Source organism: Trichosurus vulpecula, chromosome 4 (assembly GCF_011100635.1).
Source record: "Trichosurus vulpecula isolate mTriVul1 chromosome 4, mTriVul1.pri, whole genome shotgun sequence".
In the NCBI taxonomy this organism is placed as follows: Eukaryota; Metazoa; Chordata; class Mammalia; order Diprotodontia; family Phalangeridae; genus Trichosurus; species Trichosurus vulpecula.
The window spans coordinates 307,750,774-307,766,401 of NC_050576.1; the positions used below are offsets into that span (position 1 = coordinate 307,750,774).

The following is a 15,628-nucleotide window of genomic DNA, read 5'->3' on the forward strand; positions in this document are numbered from 1 at the left end:
GCATGCTATAAGATTAAAAAACATTTCTATTTTCTTATATTTAAAGAATAAAATTACTTATTTACTAAGAGGACACTATAGTATTGTGTAAAGAGCCTTGGACTCAGATAATTTCTAGATTTGAGTTGTGGATCTGAATTCTCTTCCATGCAATAAAAGAAGTCAGTGCCATAAACTAGGAATCAGCATCTTTGATTTTTTGTCCTTGCTACTTGTTAATGACAGCCAAGTATAAACTGCGTTCTGACTCTCAGTAGAATTCATAGAATTGTAGAATCCCAGAGCTGGAAGGGGCCTCAGAGATCTCTGGGCCAAGCTATACCTGAATAAGAATTTCTTTTACAATTTCTTTATCAATTCTAGCTAACTTAACTTTGCCTACTTGGTCCAGCCTATGTTTCAAGTCTTCTGCCATCTTCAGAGGTAGAGTATTTGACTTAAGTGCTTTTAGGAAGTTTTTCTTTAGTCAAGCCAAAACTCTTAACTGTATCATCCATCTGTTGTTCCCTCTCTGGAGAAGAAGGCCAAGTTGAATCCTCCAAATGAAAAGCCTTCAAGTTGTTGAAGACAGACAGGTAACAAATCTCAACTCATCTTCTCTTAGTTGGACATCCCCTTTCTGAGGTGCCACGATCTCAAGGCTCTTCACCACCTTGGGCTTCCTCCATTTTAACAACGTCTTTCCTCAGATGTGGCATTCATAGCAGAACACAGTATTTCAGAGGTGATCTGACTAGGCCTGGGTACTCTCCCATAGTAGTAGTAACAGCACTGTCATTTCCTTTGTCTCGGAAACTTGCGCCTGTCTTAATTTGACCTGAAGTTGCATTAGCCTGTTGGGCTACCATCTCTCATCTCGCTTGATTTAAACTAAATTTGCATATCACTTAATCTTTCAGATCTTTTTTCCACGTGATTGCTGCTCAGCTTCATTCACATCCCTCATTTTGCACTGGTGAAGGTGATTCTTTTGGTCCTGAATTTTTTGTTATTATTTTTGTTTTTGTTTGGCCTAGGCTTATGATTGCATTGTTGGGAACTCCTGATGAGGAAAGTTCCTCTGATGTTGTTCAGTCATTTCAGTCGTATCTGACTCTTTAGTGACACCATGTGAAGTTTTCTTGGCAAAGATGCTGGAGTGCTTTGCCATTTCCTTCTCCAGCTCATTTTACAGATGAGGAACTGAGGCAGACAGGGTGAAGTGACTTACCCAGGGTCACACAGCTAATAAGTATCTGAGGCTGGATTTGAACTCAGGAAGAAGTCATTTTGACTCCAGACTATCTGCTGTGCCACCTAGCTGCCCTACCTGTGATGTTACAGAACTGTAACTTTTTTTTGTTTGTTTGTTTTTGGTTTGTGTTTGCGGTATTTTTTTCCCCCAGTTTATAGTCTTAGTTGGTTGCCTGGGGCATTAATGTCAGAGATAGGACAGAAATCCAGGAATTGCCTCCTGAAGTTTAAGGTTTGAAATTTAATGGAAATATAGTTTAATGTTATGCTTCAACTCAGTGTTCTAAGCCATCAAGGTCTTTTGTTGTGGCTCATTCATTATGTTAGCTAACTCTCTTAGTATTGTGTCATTGCCATATTTAATAAGAAATTCATCATTGCCTTTATCCAAGTCATGGTTTAAAAAAATTACTTAACAGCAAAATTCCAGGGCTAGATTCCTGGGGGCCTTCCCACATGACCCTTTACTGCAGTGAACCATTCATGTTGTTATCTCTTCTTTGTCCATTCAGTTAGGTCCCAGTTTACCTAACTGTCCTATCATTTAGCCCACATCTTTTATTTTTGCCTGAAAGGATTAGGAAGGAGACTTTCTAGGACACATTTGAGGGTCAGACGTATTGCTAAAACCCAAGTAAATTATAGTATTCTCCCATTTTACTAGGCAAGCAATTCTATAAAAAATGAAATGGAGGTTAAATTTGTCACTGCTGTTTTTGAAGCCACAGTGGCTCTTGGTAGTTATTGCTTCCTTTTTAAAATGTTTGTTAACTTTTTCTTTAACTATATGTCATAACATTTCTTTCTAGGAACTACAGTCATGTTCACAGACCTAAAGTTTTTTTTTTAAGGCTTCTTTCTTCGCATTTAAAAAACAAAAACAAACCGAGAGATAGTTGTTTCTTCTCTAACCCTGTGGCACATACCTCTTTTATTCTTCACCATCTTTAAATATAGCTGGTGGTGCTAGAGCAATTCTACCTTCGATTATTTTAGTATCTTGGGATATTCTTCTGAGTTTGGTGATTGAAACTTATCAAAGGCAACTTATTACTCTTCTTACCTTCCTACTTATCTTGAGTTTCACTGCCCTGCTAGGTATTTGCTTGGTCTACTCAGCTACAAGAATTATTCTTCTCCACCAAAAAAACCAAACCCAAATAAACAAAAAAGCAAAATAAGATTTGAGTAGTTTTGCATTCTTGATCTACTATCATCCCATCTACCTCCAATTTAAGGCTTTATCTCTTTTTCTACTCCTTTTCTTTTTCTGAATATAACTAGACAAAAGAGGCACCTTGATAGAAGTTAATTATTAGCATTAGTTATGTGACCTAGGACAAGTCACTTAACTCCTCAATGCCCCAGGCATCTTCACTGATGAGTTGCTGATCTGCATTCCTGGAAGGAATTTCCACACTGTGAGTTCCCTAGACTGGTTCAGTAACAATTCTACATGACCACCCCTTTCCCTCTTTGGTTATCTTTATCACGACTTTCCACCCTCAGCTTATTCTTAATTTTAGCTCTCTGCAATGTCATATCTTTGTATTTTTTCTGCATTGCCTCCCTTTGACTCCATCTTTTACGTGTATCTTTTAAAAATCTAAATTGGCCAGTCTGTTGCTTATGTATTCATATAGGTCTCTTGACCTTCAAACTTCCTCTTGGAGCATTTTTTTTTGAATCCTTTCTCTTTGTGTGTTCAGAATTTAATTACTGAACTCTTCCTGTCCCTTCTGTGTTTCGTCTTCTGAAGCCTTTGGAATCTCTTTCCCCTATGTCTAGGATACATGTCAGACTAACTTAGCATATCTGCTTATCTCTGCCACAGATTCTAAGGTGGAATCTTCTCCCTCTCCCAAGGTTCCTATTGTTTCTCCCTTAACAGCTGTTACTCCTCTGTATTGGTGAGGATCAGTTCGAGAATATAACGTCCCTTCTGTGCTTCCTTTACCTTTTGAAGGATGAAAATTTAATTAAGGCAAGCCAGGATATTATTAGCTGCTCACCTTTTGGTGGATAAGAAGAGAGCTCCAGAAGGTTTCTAGATAATTGATACCCTCTATCATTGCTTCTCCTGTTGCGGATAATAATAGGACCTACCTCTCAGGGTTGTTGTGGGGATCAGATGGGATATTGTATGCTTTGCAAACATTCAAGGGCTACATTAATATTTGTAGTTTTTATTATTACTGTCATTCTTATATTCTACTATATCATGACTGTGTCAGGCTTGTGACATATTTCCTAAACTCATCTATTTCCTCTTTTTTTTTTTTTTCTTCTGGGGCTCTTATAGTAGTATCCTTTGAACACAATATAGTTATCAGTTAATCTTTACCCAGAAGCTGTCCATCACCCTTGCCACCTTCCCAGATCTCACTCAAATGCCCCTTCTTGCCAATATGTCCCTCCTTCCCCTTTCTGTCATCCAAGAGAAAGCCAGTTTCCCATACCTATACCTGTTGGAAGGAGCCCAGAGTGTCGGCTCTACTCCCACCCTCAGGTCTGCACCCCCTTGTCTCACTTGGATGGCGCAGATATGGCTGCCCACATTGTTTCTATGAACAGAGAATTAGCCAACTGTAATCCTTCAAGCAATGTGGAAGACCACCAGGCCACCACTGCTCTTTAAGGACCACCAGGCCTGGCCATCTTACTTGCCCCTTTCATACTCCTGAAAATTACCCATCTGCCCTCCTGTTTTGTCCTCCAAACAGCTTCCTCCAGATTACTGGTTCTTTACTGTGTACCCTGCAACTGAATGCTAAGAACTGTGGGTCTTGCTCTTTGTTCTGGGTCTGAACCCTAATGAACCTTTCTGTGGATCTGTAGATGAACCCTCCTGTATTATATTGTCGCCCTAAATAGATTGTGAACTTCCTGAAAGAGCAGAGATTATCTCAATTTTCTGCTTATATCCCCAGACCTTTAGTGCTGTGCTTGGCGCATGCTTGGCACATTTTGACTGTTTAATAAATGCTTTTTCGTTTATTCACACTTCTCTCTCCCTTTTCTTTCCCCCCACCCCCTTCCTCTGCCCCTGTTCCTAGAATTCCTTACTTGAATGAGAGTAGATTAAAATTGCTTTAAAATGTACAGTGCTATTCCACCTCACCCCACCTTTATGTATTTTACTACTTTTAAATAAGGTATATCCTTCCAGAGCCCTATTCCAGTAATTACTCCATTCCATGAAGTCTCAGTGACACCTGGAAGGTCAAATTTGCTTCCTCGCATTAGTATCTGTGATTCATCCTATTGGTGATGTATTTTGTGCATTTGTTTACAAACGTGCAAGACGATGATGAGCGTCATTTCTGACTTCTTTCTTGAATGTTGAGTCTTGAATTTCTGGCATAATTTCTGTTTTCTTCTTTCTATTATTTCATATTGTATCTAGCTTGATAGATACATGTGAATAGTCTTCTCCCTTTCTGTTTGACAGAACTTTAGGTGAATACATTTTCATAGAATTAGAGTTTTAGATAGAACCAGAAGGTGCTAGTTCTCTCACTGCTCCCTCCTGAACCCTCCTGACTACCCTTTCCTTCCTGGTTGCATTTTCATTCCTTCTCTGATTCATTGGTTGAGGTGAAGGAGTTGGAGTACTTTTTTGCTCCCCATTGCCACTTCCAAGGTCACCACTACCACCATCCCTCAGTAATCTTTCCTCCTTTGAGGTTCACTAAATCTGTATCTACCATTGAATCAAAATTCTGGCCGTTATTCATTACCCTCTTCCAGGACATTCTCCTTCCCTCCACGAGTCCAGTGCTGGGCTCATTCATTTTCTCCTCCCTAACATCTGCTCTGGTATTAGGGGACTTCAGCATGCATATTGATTTTCCCTCAAACACCCTATTTCATTGTTCTTCGCCGTACTCATTTCACATGACTTACCCTTCCACCCCACCTCAGCCATACACAGACACAGTCTTACCCTTCATCTTGCCATCAGCCATAAATGCAACACTTCTGTGTTCACATGTAACTCTGGAATTCTAGGATTTGACCACAGTCTATTGTTCGACCTCTATACTGGGCCCTCTTTTCATCGGCTCTCATGGATTCATTTATCATTCCTCTGTGGATGAATCTAAGATTTATTTATCCAGCCTGAACTTCTCTCCTGACCTCCATTGTGACATCTCCAAATGCCTATTAGAAGTCTCAAACTGGATCATTTGCAGGCATCTTACACTTATCCTATCCAAAATGGAATTCATTATCTTTACCCTTACACTCTCTTCTCTGAACTTCCCTGTTACTGGCCAAGGGTACCATCATTCTCCCAGTCACCTAGGCCCTCCAACCTAGGTGCCATTCTCAGCTCCTCACTCTCTCTTGTCCCCTGTATCGGATTAGTGGCCAAGGCTTACTGATTTTACCTTTGAAACATTTTTCATATAAGCTTCCTTCTCTCCTCTCGATACTCCCATCCTCCTGATACAGGCCCTCACTCCCTCATTGCTAGACTATTATACTAGCCTGCCCATGGTCTCACAGATATAAGCCTTTCCCTATTCTAGCTCCTCCATTCAGCTGCCAAACTAATCTTCCTAAAGCTTGGGTCTGTCACCTCCTCCCTTCAATAAATTCCAATAACTCACTGTTGCTTCCAGAATCAAATACAAAATCGTCTGTTTCAAAGCCCTTCATAGATGACCTTTTCTCCTTCCCGTCTTCTTATGCTTTACGCTCCTCCCTTCTCTCTCCACCCCCAACACTTACTCTGAGATCCAGTGATTTCTACCTCCTTGTTGTTCCTCAAACAAGACATTCCTTATTTCAAGTTGGCGGCATTTTCACTGCCTGTCCCCATTCCTGGAATGTTCTGCCTCCTCATTTCTACCTCCTGGCTTCCTTAAAGTCTCAGCTTCTTCTCACCTTCTACAGGAAGCCTTTCCTGATATCCCTTAATTTTAGGGCATTCCCTGTGTCAATTATTTCCAATTTATCCTGTATGTAGTGTGTTTGTAGTTATTGGGATGTCGTCTCCCCTCCCATTAGATGGTGAGCTCTTTGGGAGTAGGGACTGTCTTGCTTTTCTGCATACACCCCAGCCCCTGCTTAGCATAGTGCTTTAGTAAAGGCTTATTGACTGACTTACGAGAAGGGAGTGTTGTTAGAAAAGTTAGAATAGTGTGTAGGCTGATAACATCAGAACTAAATCGATCTTTGCTTTTTTAGTGTCCTTTTAATTTTTATTCAGTAAAATTAGAATCAATCATCATTGGTTCTTATTTTCTGAAAGGATTATTCTTTTCTGTTTTAGCTCGGTGATCCTGCTATTTTCCCGGCTGTTATTGTGGAACATGTTCCTGGTGCAGATATCCTCAATGGGTATGCTGGTCTAGCCTGTGTGGATGAGCCTAGTGATATGATTACTGAGAGTTCATTGGATGTTGCTGAAGAAGAAATTATTGACGATGATGATATCACTCTTACAGGTGAGTGACCATAATGTCCCAGACTTTGTGGTTTTGGGAGAGTTGGTTCCATGATTGTGATTTGTGATCAAAAAAGCTTGGAGAGACCACTGAGGTAGATGTATAATTCCAACATAAGGCTTAAGTTAAACAGGAGTAAAATATATTCCTTTATAGAAATAAGAGATATAAGGAGTAAGCATCCTATAAAATTTCATAAGGTAAGAATGGTCTGAAGCCAGCTTCACTTGTCTTCTTTATCTGTCTTGTAGTTGAAGCTTCCTGCCATAATGGAGATGAAACGATTGAAACCATCGAAGCTGCCGAGGCCCTCCTCAATATGGACTCCCCAGGTCCAATGCTGGATGAAAAAAGAATGTGTAAGTTTTTAGGTCTTCTAAGAGTTTATGTGTGGGTGAGTTACATCCTTAGTATAAAAAGTCTTTGTCTCTAGCAGAATTTTAAGTTTCTTGAGTGCCTTAACTGTATCCTTCTCATCTAGCACGATGTATTCCCTACACATATCATGTTGCTTGATAAATATCTTTTATTTTTAAATAAGGGCAGAAATGTTCACTGTTTTCTTGTTAATTGCTTTTCCCTGCCTCCCTTCCTCCTCTCAATATTCGGTCATTGGTGACACTTCCTAGAACAACACAGTATTAATTGTGGTACCCCTTTTAACATACATTAACATTTATCTAGGACAGTGTCTTGCATGTACAGTGTTTGTTTTTTTGTTGAGAAAAGTGGATCATAATTTTTTGAAACAAAGCCTCTAATATAAAATTCCTATAAAATAGAATCCTTATTTTAGCTGAAGTTTTAAAAATATAGGTTTATATGGATGTAATTCTTGTAGGTTTAGTAGTCATTTGTATAAATAGCTGTCATTAAGTATGTAATATGCTATGTATGCGAATATATCCAAATTCTGCTTATAACATTCTGTTTTCATTTTACTGCATCATTTTTGCCATGCTTTATTATGTACTTCAGGCATTCCTGCAAGGATGTTAGTGAAGCTTGGAAAGTTAAGTTGGTAATTATAGTTTTTTTTTCACCCTAGATAGCTTTTCCTATGGAAATAAAAATTATTGGCCTTTATTTTCTCTAGAGGTAATCATACCTTTGTTTCCCTCAGCTAATATATTTGCTTCGTCTGAGGATGAGATTGTCGTTGCACCCATCACGCATGTCTCTGTCACGTTGGATGGGATTCCTGAAGTGATGGAAGAAGCACATCAAATTCAAGATACTTATGTAGAATCCCCAGAAACTACAATACCAGAACAACCTAAGAGAAAGAAAGGTGAGATTAAACAATTCTCACAAATTGTTTTTGTTGTGGTGTTATATACTTTATGACTTAACTATAAAGTCTTCCTTACATTAGCTCAGAAGTCAGATTCTGGAAACTAAAAGAAATGTGAATTTTTTTTTTTCTTTTATCCATTAGTCTTGTGCTGATACAAACATGTTAGGGGAACTCAATCCATATTTGACTCAGTAATCCAGCAATGTCACTTCGTGGTTTTTGAGTCTTCTCTAACATAGGCTTTAGACAAGTTGGTCACTGCCAGTCTTTCTTTCTTGGAAATGACCTTAATCTAACTCGTTTTTATTCCATTGATTTTCGTTTTTAATTTCTTGAGCTTTTGTCATAGAAGAACAATTATCAGACTTGGTAGTGCATTTTCTGTCACTCTGGCTCATTTTAAAAATATTTATTTAAAAATATATTTTAATGTAAAGATATTTTTAAGGTTTATTACATTTTTAAGAGTGTCTAATTGTTGAATTGAGCCTTATATAATCACATCATTTCAAGCTTGCACTGATGGTGCATTCTTAATTTAAAAAGACAACAAAATACTTCACAATAACTGAAAAAAAAATTGAAATCAAAGTTTTAATGGACAAATTATATAACTAGGCTGTTGTTTACATATGGAAAATTAGAAAATTTTTTCACTCAGTGGACCTGCTTTAGCCCTTGCCTTTTGCTAGTTGAGGCATGCTGTTAAATATAAGATTTTGCATGCCAGAGGCATTTTTTTTCTTCAAAGCACACCACAGGTTAAAGTCATACCAAGCTACTGAGTAGGCATTTCCCATAATTTATTAAGTAACATTAACATCTTATGGAGGTGGAGATGATTACCTTCATTTTAAAAAGTTGTACCTGACCAGTTGAATGCCAGAGTTAACCAAATCTTTTAAAAGAAAAAGAAAAGTATGTTTTGGCTGGAGTTATGACCAAAATCACAGGAGCCATAAGCATATTGATATAAACATAATCCTCCTTAATCTACATAAAGAGAAACTGAAAGATTGGGTAGAGGTATGGTACATGGAAACATTTCTTTTTTTGTAATAAATAAGGCAGCATACAAGGGTTGTTTATTGTTAGCCTCTTCTGTGATAATACTATCAAGTTTGCCCTTCGTAATGCTAGCAAAGATTATTTTGAAATAGTTCTTGTGGTTTTTGAGCTATTCCATTATTGTGTCCTCTCCTTTAGATGATACCTTTCCCTTGATTGGCATCCGTGTAAGAGAATCCTGGAGCTTGACCAGGCTTTCATCCAAAGATTCCCCTTAGGTTCGATCTGTTCTGCTACTTCTCTCCTTTTTCAACTGTGTGGCACCCACACTTCTGAACAAAATGTCTTCTTGCTCAGTAGCACCCCATCTCTCTTTTTTATCCCTCTAGTGTTGGCTGTTTTAAAGTCTCCTAGAACTGACACATAACAGGTTTTCATTCATTCTGTAAGCCAACTTAAAAAAAAAAAAGCAGTGAGTGGTTGGAGGGGTAGCTGCTAAATCCCTTTATTATTACCTGCCTCTCTTCATGTTTTATAAAAATCCAAGGAAAAATAGTATGACTTTAATAAATGTTAGTTTTGGTGATGGCCGGAATGGTAGGACCCTTCTCCATAAGGATTGATGATGGTTGGGCTGCTGATGGGACTGGGAGATTTTGTACTTTGCTGGGCTCCTGGACTCTGAAGTCTGAGCTGTCTTAAGGTCCGAGGGGAAAATGTAGAGTTGATGGCAGTGGCTTGATTCTCTGGGCACATGTAGTCCCCCTCTCATTGATCATTCAGGATGTCTTGCTGCTTCAGCTAGGCTGGCTTGCCTGCCACACACATGCTGATTGGCTGTCAGTTGATGGTTGTGGGGACTGAGTACCTTTTCTCTAGTTTACTCCCCTGAATGATGGCTGCTGGGTTGCTATGTTGGGAAAAAGACTGGTGGTCTGGGGGCACTGCTCTTCCTGGGCTCTTTTTTTGGGGGGGCGACAGAGGAAGGCATTTATTACAGTCCTTGAGAGAGCAGGTGTAGTGCTCGCTGGAACACTCACACCGATACAGCTTGGGGGGGGGGAGGGATGACATCCATTTCGTCCACTCCTGCTAGAGTTATGGCTAGTGTACATTTTTTACTTTTTACATAGTTTTCCTAGGTTATACAGTTTATATAGGTAGGATAGTAAGGACACAGAAGCAAAAGTGAATTAGATTTTCCTTGTCTTAGTTTAGGATTAATCTACATTCTTTTACTTCCCCCACCTTCCCTCTTTAACATATGCAAATTATGCAAATCAGTAGGCCCAGACTCTTGACCAAGACCAGACACTAGATAAGCTTGAACTGGTTCAACCTGGTTTGGCCTCTCTAATTCCCCTGACTGCCTTCTCAAAAAGCATGCACATGTGTACAAGCCTTTGACCTCTCACCTGACTGACCTTGAGGCCTGGTTTCTGCTAAAGCTGGGGTGGGGGGCGGAGTACACCTTTAGTTCTCTGGAAACAAAAGTCCTCCTCCCATTTCTTACAATTTCCCCCTCTTCTTTTATTCAAATTTTTGTTTCCACATTTTTAATTCCCTTACTCTCTTTCTCATCTTAATTTTTCTCCTTAATCATCACCCCTTTAAATATGGGAAGGATTGATCAACGCATTGACAAATCAAAGGGGGCAGTCCCCTTTGTAAATACAGATACAGAGACCCAAAAGAAAACGATAATGCAATTGTCCCCTTAAGATTCAAAAGTCTCTTCCCATAGGGCTGTCTTGCAGGTAACAACATCAGTGAAGTCTTCTGGTCCTTGGTATTTGTTGCAGCCATCTTTCCTGGGCTCTTAGAGTTCTTTCTGGGGTCCCTGCCTGCCCATTGGTGATGGCTGTTGGTGGGGTAATAGTGTGCCCCTAGATGATGGCTGAAAGCAGGGACTGGTGGTGATGGGTGTGTGGGACTACATTCCCCAGGATTATTTGGTTCTGGGTCATGGGATGCTGCCACCAGGGTGTGAGGGGAGGTAGAAGTTGAGGCAGTAGTGGTAGTTTAATCCACCTAGCACATTCTTTTTCCCTTACCTCCCTCTGACGAGCCCATAGTGTCAAAGGTGATCCTAAGCCTAGCAGTCGACCAACTACAGCATGCTTACCAGCAAACAAAATGTTTGAATTAACTGTTTCAGGCCATCACAGAGACAATGGAAGTGTTGCCTGGCTTCCCTCATTAATAACTGCTGTTATCTTTAATATTAGAAAAGGATTGGTGCCTGTAATTGTTGATCTCTGGAATGGTAGAGAGAGGCAGTGAGGTGGAGTCAAGATGGCAGAACGATAGTCAGCATTTTTGCCTAGCTTTCCCAACATAGAAAACATGCCAGACTGAACTCTGATTAGGAAAGCCAAGAAAAAGTCAGGTGATCATTTTTTCCAACTTAGGAAGATAAAGAGGTCTGCTGGGCTGGGGGTTGGCCGGGAGTGTAGTGTGGTGGCAGCCACAACGGTGGCGATAGGATCCCAGGGACCCCCTGAACTAGTAAACACCATCTGCTGCTTTGTCCCCCATCACCCAATTCTCGGTCACCGATCTAGTACAGAGAGGGTTCTAGCTGAGTACTGAGCACAAAACAAGTTCCAATGATTTAGGCACGTGGCTCTGAGCCCAGGAGCAGAGCAGTGACTTAATTCTAACTTTTGGCCCAGCACTAAGCCTGTACTGGAATAGCCATGGGTAAGAAACGAAAGAGGAGCCAGCAATTCTGTCAGTCTGAACCTGTAGAACCTCCCATCAGGCTAATAGTGATTAATTCTAGCAACGTTCTACTGAAACTCAACCACACACAGCCAACAGACTTAGGCCTGAGTCAGGACTTTGTAGAGCTCTCCTGGGGATCACACCACTTTGGAAGCACCCCAAATTTATAGACCTCCAGACAGAGTTGTGAAAGTAGCAGAAGCTTAGATCAGACAGCCTTCTTCAACCCCTATCCCTGCCCCCTTCAGAAGTAAACAGAGCCCATCTCAAATATAAAGTCTAAAGTCAAGAGGTGGTCTGGGAGGGTGAACAAACAAAAAAATTGTGAATGTAAAGAGAGTTACTGTGGTGACAGAGGAACTCAAAACACAAACTTAGAAAAAAAGAATAACTCTAGAACATCTACAAGTAAAGCCTCAAAGAGAAATGCAGATTTAATAGAAGTCTAATAAGAATTCTAATTCAAGACTTAACACAAGATATTAAAAAGAGAACCAAAAAGTGATTAAAAAAATAAAAGTGGTGGAGGAAAAAAATGCTAGAAAACATAAAATATTAAATATCTGATGGAATGGTTTAAGTATCAGTTTTTGTACAGTCTTTGAAATCTGAAAAACACACACACATCACACATTTGTGTGTGTGTGTATACATAACACGCACAGCACATATTCACACATATATCACATCCGGGTTTTTAAAAAGCACCTTGCCTTCAGGATTATTTAAGCTGTTCCCTTTCAATTATGAGTATACACAGTGATATGTACCTAATATACCTTTTTGGCTTTGTTCACATAGTGATGTTTAAATGTTTAAGTTAATCCTTAGTTTCACTGCTGTGAAATTTTCCCTGTATTTCTGTCCAATTTACCATGCAACTACTTCACTGGGGGATCTAAGGAAAAGTGAAGAGATAAGAAGGAACTCCTCAGATGGAGTGAGGTAGATGATTTAGAGAGGAAAGGTAATCTCTGTTCTCTGTTTCATACAATTAATTTCCTTCCCTATTCCCAGGAAGTCAGAGAGATTCCTCACTAGGTGGTGGCTTATGCCCCAGAACTAGACGAATTGGCTCACAAGGCTATCCTAGCTCCCCGGAGCAGCAAAAGGAGCTATGGGATTTTTCTTCCACCTGAGCTCTTGGTAGCTCTCTTGAGGTTCCCTGAAAAAGACTGCTCTGATCTCTGGCAGGATGGGAAGTATTCAAAGAGAAGTTGGAGCATCCTTTGTCAGGGGTGTTACGGAAAGAAGTCACCCTTTGAGTAGTGGTTGAGCTAGGTGATCTCTCAGGCCCCTTCCAATTAGGAATTCTGTGATTTTAGGTAAAATTGTGAAGTGCGTAAAGCATATCTTTGACTGACTTAATGATGTACATTCAAGGAATATTCTCTAAAGGCTAATCAATGCCTTTTGAGTGCTGTCTTGAATTCGAGGAACTGACATCATGTGGACATTAGATTTTTCCTTGGGAGTGGCTAGTTGAGGCTTAATATTTATTTAGCATATAGTTCAATCTCTGCTTTCTTATCGAATATTTTATTAAAATAAATCTAAATATTTAATTTCTTCATTATAATTACTATGTAGAGCCCACGAGAAAATGAACAGCATGATTTAAAGAAATAAAATATCCAGGGAGTATACAGTATGTCTGTCACTACACCCAGCTGTTACCAATCCCTACTTGTAACCAGAACTTAGCTTTACTGCCTATTCCTAGGAAACTTCTACTTTCTTTCACCTACAATGCTCTTATATTTTAAAAAGGCTGGCCTAACCCTTGTAGTTTTGCCACTTAGAAATACCCTTATGGTATTTCATTTTTCTGCCTGAAGTGAATCCTTTGCTTTACACATCCTGGCTGCGCTCAGCCTTTACCAATGAATTTCTCTGTGTTATTCTCTGTTGTGTTCTTGCTAGATCAAAAAGGCATTGAAAAATGAAAAACTGTTTGATTATATTCCAATGCATACAGCCCTCATTACTTTTTTGTCTTCCATTTGAGCAGAATTTGCCTTGCCTCTCCTCTTTGCTCCCATCGGGCTTCTCTTGGAAGCTTAGACCTGGTGAATGAGCAATATGCCTTGGATACTTTGGGTGGCTCTCTGAGTTCTTCTTTGTTATGTCTGATATTCTGTTGAAACAACTTTTGTCTTTAAAGGGGTCAATTGATTTTTTCATAATTCTTTACATAGTTTGAGTATAGCATCAGTGTAAGCCCAGTGAATCAGTTGGTTCTTCACAGTCCTCTCACTGTCCTTTTATGCATCTTTTCCTTCACCCTGGTGCTCCTGACTCTTGCCTACTGCTCTATGCCCTAAAATTACTGCTCCCCGCCTGGAATTTCTTTTTCTTTTTTGGAGAAAGTTCTCATCTAGGTATTAATTATAATGTGATTAAATCAATTAACACCAGTGTTGGAGTCATTATTTTCTTTCTGTCTTCGCCACCATCTACCCTAGGAGAAAATAAATCAAACTCTGCTGGGTGATTGCATCTTTGTACCGCAGTCTGTGTCACTGTTCATTTGTTTTTCAGTGTTCTCTGACTGACTCTTCGTGACTCTGATTTTTGTTGCTGCTGAGTCATTTTCAGTAGTGTCCAACTCTTTGTGACCCCGTTTGGGTTTTTTTTTGGCAAAGATACTGGAGTGGCTTGCCATTTCCTTCTCCAACTCATTTTACAGATGGGGAAACTAAAACAAACAGGATAAAGTGACCTGACCAGGGTCACACAGCTAGTAAGTATCTGAGGCTAGATTTGAACTCAGGAAGAGGAGTCATCCTGACTCCAGGCCCATCTATCTATTCACTGGGCCACCACTTAGCTGACCCCCTGTAGTCTAGAATCCATAAGATTTAGAATTGGAAAGAATTTTAGAGGTTATCTAGTCTAATTTCATTTTGCAGAAAAGAAAACTTAAATACTCATTGTATGACCTTGGGCAGTGACTAAGTGAATTCGGGTTTAATGTACAAATCAATTTATTTTTATCTTTCCTCCCTTAGTATATTACCAGCCTTACCCTAGTTGGCCCCTGAAGTATTTCCTGATCCAAAACTATGATCCTGTGATCATATGGGATGTAGTGAAATTTTGTGATTCAGCTGGAGTAAATAAATATTCTTAAGGCAGGATTTGAACTGAGGCCCTCAGATTTTAGAGTTACTATTCTTTCTAATGCACTATGATTGATTAATTCATCTGACCCTTGGGTAAGGAAATAAAAATTTTTTTTTCATTGGGGGGGTCCCATGGGCCTTGATGCCTGAAGGGGAAGGGTTCATGGGTTTTATTTTCACCTTTTTGCCTAATCTGCCAGTGTTTTTCCCAGATTACCTGAGGTGGAGCTACATTTTTTGAAAGAGGAGGCAGTATTTATTTACCCCGTGGTGAGGATATCTTTCAAATATTTAGATATTCTCAGAGCCTAGCATCTGTCAGAAACCAAATAGGTGGGAGATAGTATTCGCTGAAAAGCCTGAGAGACAACATTTCCTGGAGCATCTTATAAAGGAAGGATCTGGGATTCTTCAGAAAAGGCCTCAGAGATATTTCCTGTCCTGCTTATTTCCTTCATCCCCCCTTCCTCTTAGCCAGCTGATCTCAGAAAAACTTTCATTATCCTGGTTTCTACAACCTATCTGCTCCTTCCTCTGGTCTAACCTCCACCCTTTTCTGTTACTTGGGTGATATGAATACTTAGATGACCTTTGTCCAGATTGTTGTCCAGTTAGAACTATACTGACCCTTGTAAAAACCTACCATGGTAGAAATGTTTCAAAGGCCCACTCTTACCTTAGGTAGGTCCTTATATAGGGACTATTTCTTCAGATTTCCTTTGACATTTGCTCATAGTTTATGGAAGTCCAAGGGAATATACATGTGTATATGTATGTGTGTA

The 15,628-nt window shown here is 39.7% G+C and overlaps 1 protein-coding gene across 5 annotated transcripts in view; it reads left to right on the forward strand.

Moving 5' to 3' along the window:
* ELF1 (E74 like ETS transcription factor 1) overlaps positions 1-15,628 on the forward strand; it is a 99,514-nt gene that overhangs the window by 70,330 nt on the left and 13,556 nt on the right. For all 5 annotated transcript variants that reach the window (XM_036755875.1, XM_036755876.1, XM_036755872.1 and 2 more), the window contains 3 exons: positions 6,515-6,689; positions 6,941-7,048; positions 7,813-7,980. In XM_036755875.1, the coding sequence (XP_036611770.1) occupies positions 6,515-6,689; positions 6,941-7,048; positions 7,813-7,980 (451 nt within the window). The remainder of the gene's footprint in view (positions 1-6,514; positions 6,690-6,940; positions 7,049-7,812; positions 7,981-15,628) is intronic.